Source organism: Hemitrygon akajei, chromosome 3, assembly GCF_048418815.1.
Source record: "Hemitrygon akajei chromosome 3, sHemAka1.3, whole genome shotgun sequence".
Lineage (NCBI taxonomy): Eukaryota > Metazoa > Chordata > Chondrichthyes > Myliobatiformes > Dasyatidae > Hemitrygon > Hemitrygon akajei.
The window spans coordinates 48949669-48969505 of record NC_133126.1 but is presented as its reverse complement, the minus strand read 5'-3'; the positions used below and the strand labels follow the sequence as shown (position 1 = coordinate 48969505).

At 39.0% G+C, this 19837-nt stretch overlaps 1 protein-coding gene across 4 annotated transcripts in view; it reads left to right on the top strand.

Moving 5' to 3' along the window:
* Positions 1-8832, top strand: part of trim9 (tripartite motif containing 9) — a 62699-nt gene extending 53867 nt beyond the window's left edge. For 2 of the 4 annotated variants that reach the window (XM_073039831.1, XM_073039829.1), the window contains 3 exons: positions 2345-2648; positions 4091-4203; positions 6013-8832. In XM_073039831.1, the coding sequence (XP_072895932.1) occupies positions 2345-2648; positions 4091-4203; positions 6013-6158 (563 nt within the window). In that variant the 3' untranslated portion in view covers positions 6159-8832. Of the gene's footprint in view, positions 1-2344; positions 2649-4090; positions 4254-6012 lie in introns of all 4 variants that reach the window. The other 2 variants (XM_073039832.1, XM_073039830.1) reach the window with 1 other exon arrangement.
* The last annotated feature ends 11005 nt before the right edge of the window (positions 8833-19837 follow it).

Genomic DNA, 19837 nt, shown 5'->3' with positions numbered 1-19837 from the left:
ACCTGCTATAGCTAGTCCAGGTCTCAGAAGCATATTGGGGGTGAACCATATCGAATGGATTGCAAGAATGTGGCATGTGCGCATAAGGCTGATTGGTTGCACGGAGAATCGATTGGGCCACAGAGAGCTCTCTTTTCGCGAGGGCTTTTGAGTGTGCATGTTCTTGTCTCGGCAAGCCTGGTTTGTGGCTGCAACACTAGGTTGCCCAGCATGTACAGCAGCTAGCACGACTCAATAAAAATGTTCAATCCTACTGCTCTGTTGTTGTTCTTACTGACTCATATATAACAGGGTGCAACAAACACTCCTGCAAAATAGTCTATGCCAGGACTGATGTATTGACTGGCAGTATCTTTTTCTTTAATCTTCATTAAGAGATGGCTCCCAAGATATAGGAAGTGAGACACTTTTCCAGGGTGTTGTTGTCAAACTTTGTAAGTGTACACAATGGTGCAGCAGAGGGCAAATTGATAGAAGACTTTGACCTTGTGCACATTGGTAAACCAGTCATTGATATCTTAGAGCTTGACCTCATCTACTGTGATTTGGGATTTTAATTGAACAATTTCCCATTAGTTCTGAAAATTACAGAACTTCCACGTCTACAGGAAGTTTGTTTTGGTTAACTACAACATAACAACATGAAAGATTGCTAATAATGTTGGGGCAGTGATGCAAATCTGCTTAACATGGGTCTTCACTGATTGTGGTTCTGTTGTAGAGCCACTGGTTACTACTGTGGCTTACAAACCTTTCTGGGGCAAATATGAGAACCAGCAATTTTTTATGAGCAACTGGATTTCAAGAGGGTGTTCCACATTATCTCCCTTTTGAGAGATCTGTTATAAATGGAAAGATTGAGTGTAAACTTCAAGGTATTCAAATGCTCAAGACTTGAATGCCTTCATCACAAAAAGAATATTTAAATCTTTGAGACTGTACTTTAATTGCAATGCATTCTGTTGATTGTTGTCATTCAAACCCAATATAAAACCTTCTATAGATGTTTGCATCATTAAGTATGTTATGGCCATTATATGTTAACCAACTTAAAGAATCACCTCTCCAGGTGCAGTAAATGTATTGGTACATCATTGTTTGTGATACGTTTGTTCTCCTTATCTTTTCATTTACCAGAAATATCAAATAAAAATGGGCATTCTAGCAACTGGTAGCTCTTTGCAGAGAAGTGAGTCTTCCTTCTACTCGGTTACCTGTGGATCAGTTTGGGTGTCAGGGTCAAGGATCTCTCTGAGGTGCTGCAGAAAATTCTCGAGGGGCAGGGTGAACTGGACTAAAGGGCATGAGTTATAGGGAGAGGTTGGCCATGTGGTATTTTTTGTTCCCTGGAGCACAGGAGGATGAGGGGTAACTTCACTGAAGTTTATAAAATCATGAGTGGTATGAATAAGGTGGACAGTCATAGTCTTTACCCAAGTTTGGGGATTCTAAAACTAAAAAACAATGATAGAAGAGAGATTTAAGATACCTGAGTGTTTACTTCATAATACAGAGGTTAGTAAGTACTTGGAGTGAGCTGACAAAGGAAGTGGTTGAGGTGGGTACAATTGCAACATTTAAGAGTTAAAAGGCATTTTGAATAGGTACGTGGAGGTGAGTGTCTTGGTGGCTTATGGGCCGATCATGGACAATTAGGACCAGCAGTGAGGATGCTGTGGTTGGCATGGGCCAGTTGGGACTAAGGGCCTATTTCTTTGCTGTTTTCACTCTATGACTAAAAGAAAGATTGTGATCATTAGGAAGGGAACAGTTGTAATTATTTGTTTATTCAGCCTAGACATAAATTCAAAGCTGATTTGTAATCCTTGAGTACTTATGAATAGAAAGTAACTTGACTCCTCTCAGTATATAAATTTGTGTTTATTGTATAGTTTTTTAAATTTCAGGAAGACAATGATTTGCTGTAAAACTTCTATGCAAATCAGATACTGACATCAGAACAAAGAGAAACTGTCAAAATACTCTATACAGTAATAAAATTAGTGCAGGTAATGGAAATCTGAATAAATATTAAAAATTCTTGGAATACCTAGTAGGTATGACAGGTGTTTATTTCCTTTGTGAGCTCTGCCTGACCTGGTGAATATTTCAAATACTTTTTTGTTTCTATTTCTGGTAAAATCACTGATTTTAATGCTCTATAATTTACCCTAAGTACTTTTGATGCTATTTCTAGTAGCATTAGTAATTTGTCTGTTAATGCCTCTTAGTGAAATTATATTTCCTTATAAAAATGTGAGATTGCAAGTCTTAAAACTTTATGGAACTTTAATTCGGAATTGTGTTACATTCATAGTAAGAATATTTTTATTTTCTTTTTCAGTTGCCTGGTTTACTTTTGATTCAGGTTCAGCTCACCCTGACATTCTGTTCTCTAATGACAACCTCACTGTTACCTGCAACAGCTATGATGACAGGGTAGTACTAGGAAACACCGGATTTTCCAGAGGTATCCATTATTGGGAGCTGAATATTGATCGCTACGACAACCATCCTGACCCTGCTTTTGGTGTGGCTCGTTTAGATGTCTTGAAAGATGTCATGTTAGGAAAGGATGATAAGGCCTGGGCAATGTATGTTGATAATAACCGAAGCTGGTTTATGCATAACAACTCTCACACTAACAGGTAAAGTATCATGAAGCCAGTGAGTACTGGATTTAATTCAAGAGGTTTCTTAGAAGAGTTATTGACCTTAACTGCTAGGAAGTCAGATCAATCTTCAAGAGTTAAAATGCAGAGATCACTGTATTGACCTGTATTCATAATTGGCGATTTTCACTATTTCTCTTCCATTTATGTTAAAAAATGGCACAAGTTAACTTAATTTCTTGTCCTTCTATTCTAATTTTTTTTCATAAGTTAAGCAAAAAGAGGATATTCATTTTTTTGTGGTTGTCTTTTACAAAGTCACAGAGACAGGTGAAGCTTCCTCTGTAATGACTTCCAAGGGAACTATCATTTCAACAACTAATTCAATCCATCCATTAAGAAATTACATACGTTTCTTTTATCATGTTGAATTTGTTATCTGTAAAAGAAAAATATAAAGGATTGGGAAAAGACTATTCAGCTCGCTGCAACTAATTTCTTCCAAATTAGATGCATTGTGTTCAAAGCAACAAATTGTCTTAATTTCTTCATCAGTAGCAAAAAGAAAATGTGCTGATGTAGGGCCTCAGTTCTGCTCAAAGTGTCTGAGCTGATGAATTATGTACTCAGATAAAAACATGTAACTAGAATAGGTAGGAGAAAAAGAAGATCATTAGATCTTGATCTGCTGAAATTGGCAAACAGAGAAAAGAACAGGAACCAACCATTTTCTATGCAAAATAACTTTGTTTTGGGCTGCTACATTTAAATTTAATGAGGATTCCAGAACTTTCTTCACCTGCCATAAACCTTCCAAGCTGTTTAATCTCTTCCTTCAACAAAGTTTCTAATCAAAGGTTGATTTTACCAGATAAACTTACTGACACCAACTTACTGCCCTCTACTGTGCCTATTGTCTTGTTTATTATTTATTGTAATGCCTGCACAGTTTTGTGCACTTTATGCAGTCCTGGGTAGGTCTGTATTCTAGTGCAGTTTTTTTCTATGTTGTTTTCACGTAGTTCAGTGTAGTTTTTGTACTGTTTCATGTAGCACCATGGTCCTGAAAAACGCTGTCTCGTTTTTATTGTGTACTGTACCAGCAGTTATAGTCGAAATGACAATAAAAAGTGACTTGACTTGACTTGACGATAAATAAGAAGAACTAATCTTTTGTTTATTTTCTTCATAACTGAGAGTTATCAAATGATCCTAACCACTTGTCAAGTAGAGATAGAGAAATTTGAGCAGGAAAATTTATATAATGGAGTCTTAGATAAGACTTTGGTATAAAAGAATAGACCAGATGAGATGCAACATGGAATTAGCTTTTGTTTTGAGGCCCTGATTTGCATGGAATGATTTTGGTCCTGTATATTCTGTGCGGTATGATTCAAAATGTATAAAACAGCTGGAATTGTAAAACTCATTTTTATGCTCCCAACAAATGAGTATTTTCTCTCCTTCCCCCGCCGCAGAACTGAGGGAGGCATTGCAAAAGGAGTCACGGTTGGAGTGCTGCTGGACTTCAACAGACGAACACTTACCTTTTCTATTAACGATGAACAACAGGGACCAGTTGCCTTTGAAGGTTTGGAAGGCCTCTTCTTCCCAGCAGTAAGCCTGAATAGAAATGTACAGGTGTGTTTGGTGGTGTCATTTACAAACATTTTCCTAACTTGGAAAAACCATTTCTTCATTGCCACTTGATGTAAACCCTGAGAATCCTCTCCACAACAGAACTGTGGGAGCATTTTCACTAAAAGGACAACAATACTACGCAAAGTTGATCGAATTCAATTTCCTAGAAGCATTATGAATGGGCAATAATAGTTGACCTTGCAGAGCATCCAGCTCATTAATATTAGTGAATAAATATATAAGAAGGGGAATGTGGTGAACTACATATACCTGTCTGGACACGCCCCCTGCTGACTGCTCCTGTGGCCCCTCTCACTGACCATGGCTCCTCCCACAGACCCCGGTATAAAGGCGATTGAGGCCTGAGCCTGGCCCTCAGTCTCCAGGATGTAGTATGGTGGTCAACTACTGCTTGTTCTTTCTTCCAGTCAATAAAAGCTGATATCTCGCCTTCACGTCTCAGAGAGAGTTATTGATGATGCATCAGGGAAAATGGCTCTTAATGGACACACTAAGCAAATCAGAGTCAAAACAATAGCTACAATGCAGAAATTTCACAGCCTAAACTTCACCATTTCACCCAGGCTTGTGGCAGGTTATATATCTGTATAGAAAATTAAAATAACTAAATGTGCTGTCAAATACTGAGAAGCACTTTTAAGTTAGCAATATTCAAAATAATTTTAACCAAATTTGTTATGCAGTCCTGCCAAAACTGGCAACATTGAGTTCTGTGTGAGTGTGGAAAACGGGGTGTGTATGAGTGTGGAAGTCGGGGTATGTATAAGTGTGGAAGACGGGACTTGTGTGCATCTAGAAGGTGAGGTCTGGATGTTGGTGCCAGAACTGTGGAAAAGAGTAAATGAGTAAATAAATACTCATTTATTTGGGTATGTCTATTGCAACTGCTAAATCAATGCAAATGTGGATTAGTGAATAGCCAGTGTAACAGTTCGGTGGAGGTGTAACATGGAGATTGTCTAGTCATCTAACCTTCCATTATCAGAGTTATGCTAAATTATAAGGTGATTTTGATTTGTCCATCCTGATTGTAGTAGTTGCAAAATATTATTTCTGTAAATTTCATGATGCTTTTTTACACATGACATTATATACGTATAGTATATGCACAAGAGACGGAAGGTAATAGAAAATCAAAGCTCCACTGACTCCAACTCCAGCATACAAACAGGCATTTCAGGTATCCCTTACCTGCAAAGACTTGGAAAATATACTGCTAGCTTTTAAATTATGGTTTATTCAACCAGAGATATAGTTGGAAAAATATGCTTTTGTTAGTTGCAATGATTTTGCATCTTTTCCAGTATCATTGTGAGTCTGTAGGCTTTCTGTTCTATCATTAATTTAGCCTTCCATTAATTTTTCTGCTATTTTTATTTACCAATCACATTATTCAACATTTAAGCATAAAATAAATCAGGCTCAAGGTGGACAAATGCTCTTGTGGACATAAATCTCATTATCTCACTATCGGCTTGAGTGGTTGGATTTGTGTGTGTGTGTGTGTGTGTGTGTGTGTGTGTGTGTGTGTGTGTGTGTGTGTGTGTGTGTGTGTGTGTGTGTGTGTGTGTGTGTGTGTGTGTGTGTGTGTGTGTGTGTGTGTGTGTGTGTGTGTGTGTGTGTGTGTGTGTGTGTGTGTGTCTTGTGCACTTTTTCTATGAGTGTTGGTTGTTTATTACAAGTATTTAAAAAATAATGCAAATTATGCTTCATGTGTTATTTTGACCTTTTCTCTTAGGTAACACTCCACACTGGTTTGAAAATTCCCCACTCCGGTGCTGCCGCTGCTACTCCTGCATCAAGAGAGCCATGAACATCTTAATTCTGGTCATTATGCAAAAACTTGCTTGGGATCCAAGTGACAGGAATCCTGTAGACTGCTAAGATTCTTGCAGGATTCAACATCTCTTGATACAAGTATGTTATTGATGTTAATGACTAGAAGAAAACCAAAAATAGTTAAGTACATTACAGTTGTGACGTACATGATTGTTACCGGAACATGTGGTTACTTTGATGCTTTGTGCTAACTAAAATTGTGAAAGCATTGATGAAGCTTAAAGTAATTTAATGTCAAGTATTTTTAATGGTTTTTCTTGTGCTGCTTTCATTGCTGTGCACAGTTTTAGCTACTGTAATTAAGAATTAAGAGAAAGAACAATGCATTGCAGTGTAATTATGGAAAAATACTATATTTGCAAGCAATTACATTGCAAGGTACTCACAGTTGCTATTAACCTCCAGGATTTATCCTGTACTGTTGCCTTTGAATCTTTATTTAACACCATTCCAAAACTGTTGTTTGAATTATCAACAGACAATCTGTCCACTGCCATTTAAATTCCTGTTCAGATTGCAATGTTAAGTGCCCATTTGTCAGGAAATTCTCATACACTTTAGCCTAGCTTATAGAAAACCAACTTTACAAAATAGTCTAGTGTATTGAAACATTAAACCTGATGGGATCATTATTTCAATATTTCTGTATATACAGCTTGCAGAATATTGAACCAATAATAAAAATGTTTCTCTAACAAGTTAGATGGAGTGCAATTTATAAAAAGGACTTGATTATTACACATATGTGGAATTGAGCATACACTTCCTAAAGTAAAGGAAAGTCAGACAATCAGATATTATTTGGTTAGCAGATGAGTACAAATCAGAATTGGTTTTACCTGTCCTTGAGATGATATTTGGAAGAAAAATTATTTTAAAACCTTTAAATTTCACAGACTAAAGAGCTTTGTCAAGTAGGTTGAACTTGTGTAGCTTTTCTCCTATAATTTCTAAAACTCATTTTTTAAAAAATATTTCATCATGCTGTACCTTGAATAGTTTAGCTAATGAAATAAATGTCCACTGCACAGTGAATACATATATTATTAGCATGAAAGCCTAAGTTTATTTTGCCTCAAATTCTGCCATTGAATTTGACTTTGAATTGGATTTCAAATTTCCCCTTTCAGAAGCATACTTTCTTTCTTAAGTTCTCTCAGTTTTGTTGCCCAATGGCTTTCACTCTTTTTACGGAAGTTGTTTCTCACATGTACTTCCTTCCACTTAAAACAATTAAATAGATATCTAAGTGATATCTAAGTTAATATAGATTAACCATTTAAAAGTACGTGCCAGAAATGCATCCCTTATTTGGTAGTTCTATAAAAGAACACATAGTAACCATTCTACTTCCAAAGTTTAGTTTCATTTTTTCCCAATTTCAGAGGCAGGAGAGAATGTATAGCCTTAGGTTCCGCTGGAACTGAGTTTTGGAAGTTGACTAAATCACACAAATGCTAATACTATTACATTATGCTTTAAGCGGTATTGACCATAGATAAATTTCTGGACATATTTTTCTAAAGCAATAATTTTAGGTGTACATCAGATGCCTGTTATTTGTTAACTAATATATATAATAAAATTAAAGTTATAATGTGCAGAGGTTATAATATAAACCATTGATTATATTTCTGTCAAATGGGATTTTCAGTACTTCATGTACACAACTGGAATTGTTCAAATCTATCATTAGAATACTTGTCATTGCTGACCATCCCTGCACCCTCTTCTGCATAAATTGAATGTTTCTACCCAAATAATTTAAATTGTGGGTTCAGATAGTACCCAGCTTCAGAATGGTTACTCTCCAAGTTAAATGGACTGAAAGTGTTGTTTGGGTCCAATGGAATAGATATTTGGAAGTTGACTACCTTGTTCAGCTGCCATTGCTCTCACATAATGTTCAGCAAAACACAGAAATTGTTAAATATTCGAAGTGCAGGCTAATCTGCACAGCAATTTGCTTTCAGAGAAAAAAAAACTGTTTAGCAACTCATCTGCTCAGGAAATTACAAATTCTTAATATTATTAAGTAACGCAAAGATAGAAACCAAACTTATTGGTAATTCAAACAACCAGGCATCACTTTAAAAGGACAATGCAACACTGTGTTTAACCTTAAGAACCTTAATTTTGATTCTACATCAGAAGTCTTGTATCAAAGTGCTGATAACATATGCATGCCGCATGTTAGAATTCTAAACAGCTAATTAACTATTTTGAAGGATTTCTAGACCATCGAGACAAAGGTGTAATGAGTTTAGTTGCTAAGATCCTTTTTGTGCCAATCTAGTAGAAGAGGAATTTAGATGATGGGATTGTAGCACCATACCTTTTAAAAGCAGGAATAATTAAAATGAAAGGAAAACATTAAACTTTAGTGTTTTGATCTGGTTTGACTTAACTGTATAATCTGAATATTTATCTTCCCAGTACACTTTTACTGGGGTTCATCTAAGTTTATCATTATAAATCATGAACACTGTTGCGGAGCAACAACAGTCTGTATTTTGGCAATTTGGCTGGACCACAAATTTCTCATTTTTCACAGTGTTGAAATTGGTGACCAACATGGTGCTTATCAAGCTTACTAGATTTGTAGTATATTGTAATATGAGCCCATGACCATACAGCAAGCTGATTATATTGTTTACTGTTATCAATAATGATGAAATTGCTCCTGTTTGCTGTTCCAATAAACTTTTATAAGTTATAATACTACTTCTCTATTTATCTCTACAGCTGCTTGTTCTTTGCTGGTAAGAGTTACTGGTTTTGTTGGGTTCAAAGATTTCACCTGTTCAAAAATTAATTAATCCTCCTAATCATTCAGGTTAATGTCAGTTATGGCATGAAGCTGAATAAACTTTATTAATTCGTAGCATAATTTAAATTACATTTCTGGTCAGCAACAAAAATAAATACCTCTTTTGTACATCTGAAAAGTAATTAAAACCTAATAGGATCAAATAAACATTCTTTACGTCAGTATACACAAAGTACACTGCAGATGCTGTAGTCAAATCAAGACATACAGAAAAAGCTGGATGAACTCAGCAGGTCAACGTTGACTGCTCGTTTCAATGGATGCTGCCCGACCTGCTGAGTTCATCCAGCTTTTTTTGTATGTCTTTACGTAAGTATTTTAGGCTAGAAGTTCTACCTATCCCATGGTCAAGGTGTCTGTAAAAGATCATGGTCCATGTAGTACACAAAATGCGTGCAGGCAATGTGCTAGAGCACACAGAGCATTTGCCAGTTTGAGCTTGTGCAAATGGCATCAATCCTTGCACACTGATCAAACTGAGTGCTTCCCCCACTGAAATTGTATCACATTTGTATGATTGAAAACAATTAGAAGCCACATGAGCTGCCAGCAGAAGTGGTGGAGGCGGGTTCAAATACAATACTTGAGCAGTTTGGATCAGTACAACACATACAACAAGTTGGAGGAACTCAGCAGATCGGGCAGCATCCATGGAAACGAGCAGTCAACATTTTGGGCCGAGACCCTTCATCAGGACTGAAGAGGGAGGGGGCAGGGACCCTATAAAGAAGGTGGGGGGAGGGTGGAAGGTGCCAGGTGAAAAACCAATCAGAGGAAAGATCAAGGGGTGGGGAGGGGAAGCAGGAAGGGGATAGGCAGGAGAGGTGAAGAAGGAATGTAAGAGGAAAGTACTGTGTAGTAGAAGAAGGCAGAATCATGAGAGAGGTGACAGGCAGCTGGAAGAGGAGGCAGAGTGAAACTAGGATGGGGGAAGAGAGGGGGAGGGAATTACCGGAAGTTGGAGAATTCGATGTTCATGCCAAGGGGCCCAGATGATATATGAGTTGTTGTTCCTCCAACCTGAGTTTGGCCTCCTCATGGCAGTAGAGGAGGCCATGTATGGACATATCCGAATGGGAAGGTAAAGCAGAGTTGAAGTGGGTGGCAGCCGGGAGATCCTGTCATGTTTGGGTCAGTACATGGATGGGAGGATTATGGTGGGCTATGGTGCAAGTGCAGGTCGATGATACTAGGCAGAATAACCATTTAGCATGGACTAGATGGCCTGAAGGCCCGTTTCTGGTTGTAGCACACTATGACTCTATGGCTGTACATTTTCCCATGTACTCAAAATGTAACATTCTAAGCCTTGATTAAGTTGCTCTGTATCCTTTTCAAAGCCAGTTGTTTAGATGTGAAGCTAAATCTGAATGCAATATTCCAGACGGGGTCTGTCATACAAAAGCTGAACAACTGCTAATATGCACAGTGCATACTCTGCCTGATTTTGTCTTCAAATAGTAAGGAGAGTCCTACATACAGTGCAGTAAGAGACAAATATACATGTTCAAGCAGCCTAACACTTGGCTCAGTCAGGTGTTCAGGGGATATTTGTGTGGTGTTCTGCATAGGTACATTCCAGTGAGACAGGGAAAGGATAGTAGGGTACAGGAACCATGGTGTACACAGACTGTAGTAAATCTAGTCAAGAAGAAAAGAAAAGCTTACGAAAAGTTCAAAAAACTAGGTAATGATAGAGATCTAGAAAACTATAAGGCTGGCATGAAGGAGCATAAGAATGAAGTTAGGAGAGACAGAAGGGACTATGAGAAGGCCTTGGCGGACAGGATTAAGAAAAACCCCAAGGCATTCTACAAGTACGTGAAGAGCAAGAGAATAAGACGTGAGAGAATAGGACCAATCAAGTGTAACATTGGAAACGTGTGTACGGAACCGGATGAGATAGCGGAGGTACTTAATGAATACTCTGCTTCAGTATTCACTACGGAAAAGGACCTGGAAATTGTGGGGACGACTTACAGTGGATTGAAAATCTTGAGCATATAGACATTAAGAAAGGATATGCTAGAGCTTTTGGAAAGCATCAAGTTGGATAAGTCTCCGGGAAGGGATGAAATGTACCCCAGGCTAATGTGGGAGGTGAGGGAGGAGATTGCTGAGCCTCTGGCAATGATCTTTGCATCATCAATGGGGATGGGAGAGGTTCCAGAGGTTTGGAGGGTTGCAGATGTTGTTCCCTTATTCAAGACAGGATGTTGACATAGTCCAAGAAATTATAGACGAGTGAGTCTTACTTCAGTGGTTGGTAAGTTGATGGAGAAGATCCTGAGAGGCAGGATTTATGAACATTTGGATAGGCATAATATGATTAGGAATAGTCAGCATGGCTTTGTCAAAGGCAGGTCATGTTTTACGAGCCTGATTGAATTTTTGAGGATGTGACTAAACACATTGATGAAGGTAGAGCAGTAGATGTAGTGTATATGGATTTCAGCAAGGCATTCGATAAGGTACCCCATGCAAGGCTTATTGAGAAAGTAAGGAGGCAAGGGATCCAAGGGGACCTTGCTTTGCGGATCCAGAATTGGCTTGCTCACAGAAGGCAAAGAGTGATTGTAGATGGGATCATATTCTGCATGGAGGTCGGTGACCAGTGGTGTGTCCAGGAATCTGTTCTGGGACCCCTTCTCTTCGTGATATTTATAAAAGACCTGGATGATGAAGTAGAGGGATAGGTTAGTAAATTTGCTGATGACACAAAGTTTGGGGTGTTGTGGATAGTGTGGAGGGCTATCAGAGGTTACAACGGGACATTGATAGGATGCATAACTGGGCTGAGAAGTGGCAGATGGAGTTCAACCCAGATAAGTGTGAAGTGGTTCATTTTGGTAGATCAAATATGATGGCAGTGTGGAGGATCAGAGGGATCTTGGGGTCCAGGTCCATAGGACACTCAAAGCTGCTGCGCAGGTTCACTCTGTGGTTAAGAAGACGTACTGTGCATTGGCCTTCACCAACCGTGGGATTGAGTTTTAAAGCCGAGAGGTAATGTTACAGCTATATAGGACCCTTGTCAGGCCCCACTTGGAGTACTGTGCTTAGCTCTGATCATCTCACTACAGGAAGGATGTGGAAACTATTGAAAGGGTACAGAGAAGATTTAAAAGGATGTTGCCTGGATTGGGGAGCATGCCATATGAGAATAGGTTGAGTGACCTCGGCCTTTTCTCCTGAGAGCAGCAGAGGATGAGAGGTGACCTGATAGAGGTGTATAAGATGATGAGATGCATTGATCATGCAGATAGTCAGAAGCTTTTTCCCAGGGCTGAAATGGCTAACACAAGAGGGCACAGTTTTAAGGTGTTTGGAAGTAGGTACAGAGGAGATGTCAGGGTTAAGTTTTTTATGCAGAGACTGGTGAGTGTGTGGAATGGACTGCCTGCGACGGTGCTGGAGGGGAATATGATAGGGTCTTTTAAGAGACTCCTTGATAGGTATATGGAGCTTAGAAAAATAGAGGACTATGGATGACCTTAGGTAATTTCTAAGTAAGGACATGTTCAGCACAGCATTTTGGGCTGAAGGGCCTATATTGTGCTGTAGGTTTTCTATGTTTAAACCTCACAGTGATCAACTTGGGGAAAGAAAAGGGTCATCTGACTATTAACACAAATGAATCAGTAATTCATCCATTTTCTAGTTTTCTCTTGAAACACTACCATTTGGGCCAACTATTGCATGTGATATTTCAACCTATCAGATCCTGTTAATCATATAATGGTTCATATTTCTTGAATCTCAGAAAAACATTAGTTGTAAATTATGAATAGTAAATGTAAGAACAAGTATTTATACACATGAGAAAATCTGCAGATGCTGGAAATCCAAAGCAATACACACAAAATGCTGGAGGAGCTCAACAGGCCAGGCAGCATCTATGGAAATGAATTGGACCAAGACCTTTCTTCATTTTTAATTGTGATCATTGGGCTATTTTGCAGTATCATAATTGGCATACAATCACTTTGGAGTTATGTCATTGGTGTGGTAATCAATGACTATTATGATAAATATGAACTCTTGACCTCACAATATAATTCATCATGGTCTAACACCTTGTCTACCTGGAGCCCATGATTGTAATACTATATTCTGCATTCTGTATTGCTTTTCCCTAATACTACTTTGATGTATTTATGGATGCTTAGGCCTCTTCCTAAGCTGTAGTGTTCTATGACTCATGGCTGCCAGAGCAGTTACAATATGCTGTTCCAATGACTCCTCAAGCTCTTAGTATTTGGTTTAGTATTGTCACTGGTATCAAGATACACTGAAAAACTTTGTTTTGCATGCCATCCATATTCAGTCACAACATCATTTCACAACATAAGTACATTGAGGTAGTAGAAGGGAAAAGCAATACAAAATGCAGAATATATCATTACACTTACAAAGAAAGTGCACTGCAGACAGACCACAAGTTGCAAGACCATGATGAAATCGATAATTGGGTCAACAGTTCATCTTTAATTTACAAGAGTTCAATTTCAATCGTCTTATAAGGGTGGGACAGAATCTGTCCTTGAGCTTGTCGCATGTTAATATTTCATAGGTGGTCACCACAAGTGTGATATGTGAGTGAGATCTCGAAGTGAGAAACCAGAAGACAGAGGCCAAATGCAAGTGGGAGAAGAAGGGATCAAGGATTTCCAGAAGGCCATGCTCCTGCTTCTCGCTGCTGATGAGCAATGTACCCTAACCTAGGCTTTTACAAAGATAGTGGTGTTACAAATCTGTTGTCATCTTGGTTCTGGTCATCCCATTATAGGAAGGCTGTGCTGACAGAAAAGGGTACAGAAGATGTTTATCAGGATGCTAACTGGATTAGTGGGTGTGACCTATAAGTAAAGGTTGGACAAATTAGCATTGCTCTCCCTAGAGCATTAGAGACTGAGAGAAGACCTGATAGAGATTCTTACAGTTATGAAAGACAGAGATAGGGTAGCCAGAATCTTTTCACCAGGTCAACAACAGAGGACATGATTTTAAAATTAGTAGGGAAGGGAGGGTTGGAAGTTTAAAGGTGATGTGAGAGGCAAGTTTTTTACCCAGAGTAAGTACCTGGAATGGATTACCAAGGGGGTAGTAGAAGCAAGCATTTTGGTGGAGTTAAGAGACTTTTAGATAGACACATGACTGAAGGAAATGGAGGGACATGGGTGATAACAGAGTTCATATAATATAAATCGGCATCAATATCAGCACAACATTGTGGGCAGAATGGACTGTCCAGTCCCGTACTGATCTATATTCTGTGTTGTATCTTCAGGCAGAGCACCAATCACCATGCCTGGCGAGGTGAAGTTGACTGATCTTTCTGGGCATTAGAAAGTGACCTCCTTTCCTCCATGGGGGTTGAGATCATCAGCTGTTCTGCAACCTTTCTAAAAGTTCAGTGAATGTATATTGCACTTTTGTGGTATTTCAGAATTCCTTTGAAACATGAGGGATATTTCTTTCCAAACCCGCTGGACAGGTCAGTGTGTTACAATGAACTCACATCATCCATTTATTCTTCAGTATCTGTGGTACCCAGTTTCTGCCAGCTACTACATTGTTTGACAACTGTCTGAGGACAAGACAAATTCTTGCTTCTTTCTTGGTTCTGCTCAGCGATTCTGCAAGTGTGGCTTGTCCATGTTGCAACCTGGGACAAGGGATACTAAGATTCAAATGAGATATGCCACTGGAATATCTGTGTTGGGATTCCTGTCCTTACATCAATCTCAGCATATGTCTATAGAAAGGATACAAGCATAGTAGTACAGGCACCTATGTATTCCAAAGGAATATGAGCACATGCATATAATTTGCCTTGTAGTGTTCCTCTTCCTCACCTCAAAGTGATCAAAGCAAATACAATCTTCATTTGCTCTTAGTTGTAATTCTTTTTTAATCATCTGCTGCATGTTCTATTACCTGACTAAAATGACGGATCTTTCCTTGAAGTATGTCTAAGGTGTACCCCATAGTTTGGGCAATATTTAGTGGATTCCACTCCATTGAACCTACACTCAGGAAGGGGGCAAAGCTATGGCAAATGATGACACCTTGATGTAGCAAGGTTTTGGTGCTGCATCTGTATTTGGCCCAGAGAATTCACATTAAATCTTGTAAAATGTACTTGCATGTGCTAATTTGTAATGTGATTAATGTGCATACTGCATGGACAAGTAAATAAGAAATAGGGTCACAAAGAGAACATTATCCATTAGTCAAAGACTAAAGATTCATCAGCAGGTGAGACAGATAGGTAGATAATTTATTGATCCCAAAGGAAATTACAGTGTCACAGTAGCATTACAAATGCACAGATATACAAATATTAGAAGAGAAGTAAGAAAGAATAAAATTAAGTCACCTTAAAAATAAGACAGAGCTTAACAGAGCTTAACCAGAGTTCTGATAAACAGAGGTTAATAACAGTCTGACAGGAGGGAGTCATCACTTCCCCGATTATAGGTTGACTCATTATAGAACCTAATGGCCGAGGGTGAGAATGACCTCATAGCACTCTTTGGAACAACGTTGATAATCTTAGTTTACAACTGGATTCATGAAAGAAGTACATTTCAATTCTTCATGGTTCACAAAGAAACATATTTTTGAAAACTTTTACACCACATTTTTAATCTGTGCTCATCAACTAGGGTTGCATCCTTGAAGCACCAAATGCATTCAATGGCTTTATCTCAAGATACATTCAACAATATGGCTGAAAAGGATGTGACCAATCATTACATTTTTTCAAAGTCTTTTTTAAGGACTCTATAAAGGCTTGCAACAGTATTAGTTCCAAAGGGTGGAAATAAGCTTTTGCCACATTACAGGAGATACCAGAAGATGCAGTCTGTGTGACTTTACTGCATCTCACACTTAATTCACAACATTGTGGGCCGAAGGGCCTGTACTGTGCTGTATTATTCTATGTTCTATTAAGGTGGGGGGGATATATGGGAGGCAGGGTTTAAGGGTCAGCACAACATTGTGGGCCGAAGGGCTCATACTGTGCTGTACTATTCTATGTTCTACCTCCCTTTCACATTGAAATCTGCAAGCCAGTGCTCATTGAGGACATATCTCTTAATGTTATCTTCCTTTTTGCACCTGTTCTCTGTAAGTGTGAAAGGAGAATGATCTCAACTGTTACACTGATTTAGGCAAAATTGCAATGCTCATTTCAAGGATACACTCACAATTACGCATTGCATGCATAATCTATTGCCTTTAGTTCAACAATGACTAAAATGCCATTTTGTGCACTTAACCAATGTGACCTTTGTAACCTCTGCTGCACAGTCCATTAAACCTGAGCTTTACATCCATAATGACATAATCACGCGACATTGGAAAACAGGTAATCCATACAGATTCAGCAGACGGGTTGTGAGCAAATTTTGGAGCTAACGAGGATGCTATTTAACAATGTTAAATACAACAAGAGCAAAACTAGTACAAAATGAAACATTCACCAGAGATGCTAATAAGCTGGTTTTAACATCTCATCAAAATTCATAGTTAATGACACCTTTTCTGTCTGTGATGATAGTTTTAAAATTATTGAAAATCCCAGAGTCACGACAGCATAGAAAGCTGTACTTAACCCATCGAGTTGCACCAGATCTCCACAGAGCAATCCAGTTAGTCACATTCTTCTGCTCTATTCTTGTAACAATTTTAGGTACCTTATTTTCCTTAAATGGTTTTCAGACTTCTTTTAAAATTGTGTACACTTTCACCATTCTACCATCCTTGTATGCAGTGACTTCAGAGTCCTCACCGTTCTGTGTGTAACAAAACAATATTCTTTTTCACATCTCTATGGGCATAAAACTGTGAATTATGTCCTTTCCTCCTTTTACTATCAGCTCGAGGAAATAGATTTGTGTACCATATCCAAGCTTGTCATAGTCTTGTACATTTCCATCAAATTTCCTCTCACCTTCCTTTGCTTGAAGGAGAATAACCTCGCCTATGTTAATCTGAATTTGTAGTGCGTGGGGCTTTTCCATTAAGGTAATTCTGGCTTTAGCTTCTGGGCATATTACAGAACAGAAGGAAGACGCAAGTTCAGGAAATCAAGATATGGAAGTGATTTGGGAAGAGATGAACAATAAAGTCATGAAGTAATTTGTGTGATGGTGTATAGATCATCTAAAAGCAACCACATAGCTGGACAGAGTAAACAAGAGAATAAATTCAAACTTGTCAGAAACAATAGGATAATAATCATGGAGTGTTTTAATCTGTCTACACACTGGAAAAATCAGATGGACAACTATAGTCTAAATGAAGAGCCCATTGATTAACAGGATAACTTAATGGAAAAGCATGTTTTGAAGCCAACCAGAAAACAGATTTGCTATTATTCTATGAAGTGGTGTTAACTAGTGACCTCATAATGAAGGCATTCCAAAGTGGAAATGATTACAAATTGATAGGATTTATATCAATTTGAGAAAGAGAAAGATGAGTCAGTGTCAGAACATATTAAACTTAAAATAAGAGCATTTACGAGAGCACAGAATCAAGACGATCTGGCAAATTAAGGAAAGGATTGGTCAAGTGAGAGTCACAAAAACAATAACTTTTCAAACTACACAGAATGATAAAAAACTTATTCTGTTTTAGATACGTAAATAGAGAGAAACTTCATTGATCCCAAAGGAAATTACAGTGCCATAGTAGCATTACAAGTGCACAGATGTATAAATACTAGAAAAGTAGTAAGATAGAATAGAAAAACAAGTTACCTTAAAAATAAGATGTACACGATTTACAAATCAAAGGTTACAAGATTTACAAGTTCACACTGATAAGACTGTAGGTCAAGAATTACCATAATATTATACAGCGATGGGTGCACATTCACACTGTCTAGATAAGAAGTGAATATAGTATTGTATAGTATTGCACAGGGTGTCTGCGATAGCAGGGTGTGGTAAACAGAATTAAACCAAGCTTAAACAAAGTTTCTGTTAAACAGGTTAATAACAGTCTAACAGGAGGGGATCATCACTTCCCCAGCTACAGTTGCACTCATTAAAGAGCCTAATGGCCAGGGTAAGAATGCCCTCATGTAGCGCACTTTGGAGCAGTGCAGTTGTCTTAGTCTATTACTAAGAGTGCTCCTCTGTTCAGCTAAGGTAGCATGTAGAGAGTGAGGAACATTGTGCATAACTGCCAGGACTTTCTGGAGGGTCAGGTGTTCTACCACACTTTCTTTGTGTCCAGTTTGACTCCTATATCAGAGCCAGCTTTTCTAACCAGTTTATTGAGCCTGTTGGCATCACCTGTGTTGATGCCATTACCCCAGCACACTGCCACATAAAGGTTTTGTACTGGTTAAAACTGGTAGAGCATGTGAAGGAGAGGCCTGCATACTCCAAAGGACCTCATCTCTTCATAAAGTAGAGGAGTCTCTGGCCCTTCTTGTACACAGCCTCTGTGCTGGTCTGTCATCCAGGTGCATCCCCAGGTACTCACCACATCCACACCATCACCATCAGTAACAGCAGTGCAGGCCTAGCCTTCCTAAAGTCCATCACCATTTCCATTGTCTTACTGATGTTGAACTACAGAAGATTCAGCCTGCACTATTCGACAAAGTCCTCCACCGGGGCCGTGTATATATCCTCCAGTCCTCCCTATATACACCCAACTATTGCTGAGTCATCAGAGACTTTCTGTAGATGGCATGGCTCAGTGCTGTATCTGAAGTCCGATACATACAGAGTAAACAGGACGGGAGCCAATATGGTCCCCTGTGGGACCCCTGTTGCTGCTTATAGCCACGTCTAACACACAGCTCTGAAGCCGCACAAATTGTGGTCTGCCAGTCAGGTAATCCATTATCCAGGATAGACTGGAAGGGCCATTCTCCTTGGAGCGACGGAGAATGAGAGGTGACCTGATAGAGGTGTATAAAATGATGAGAGGCATTGATCATATGGATAGTCAGAGGCTTTTTCCCAGGGCTGAAATGGCTAACACAAGAAGGCACAGTTTTAAGATGCTTGGAAGTTTGTACAGAGGAGATGTCAGGGGTAAGTTTTTTTACGCAGAGTAAGTGTGTGGAATGGGCTGCTGGAGATGGTGGTGGAGGTGGATACGATAGGGTCTTTTAAGAGACACCTGGATAGGTACATGGAGCTTTGGAAAGTAGAGGGCTATGGGTAACCCTAGATAATTTCTAAAGTAAGTACATGTTTGGCACAGCATAGTGGGCCAAAGGGCCTGTGTTGTGCTGTTGGATTACTATGTTCTATGCCAACCTGCATTGAACGGAGCTATTAAAGAAGAGCTCACTGACAAAAAATGAGTCTGTTGAAAACAAGGAAATGGCAGATCAAGTAAACATCTTTCACATCAGCCTTCACTACAGGGGTACAAGTAAAATGCTAAATTGGCTATAGATCAAGAATTGAAAAGGAATCTGGAACTTGAGAACAATTACAATCACGAGGGCAGTATTACTGAGCAAATTGCTGGTGCTGCACACTGAGCAAGTCTCCAGATGCCCAGGAGAATTGGGGGCTTAACTGCAGAGGCTGATGGCAAAGTTGTTGGTTTTAACAGTGAACCAGAAACAGAAGTGGGCAGAGCGAAGGAGTGCGCATTTGTAATCGCCCTCAGTTTCAAAAAGGGTGATCGAAAGTCAACAGTGAAATGTAAGGAGGTGCAGGATGCATCAAGAAGGATGAGCAGATTGAGAAGGCAGAGTGCACGCAGAGGGCAGAGAGGTGGATGACAGGGAGGAATACAGAGATGGGCTGAATCTGAGGTCCTGAGTGGATATGGCAAACTGGGTGCGGGACCAGCAGATTGGGGCTCAAACAGATGTGAAAGGATGATGGGCTAGCAGACTGTGATG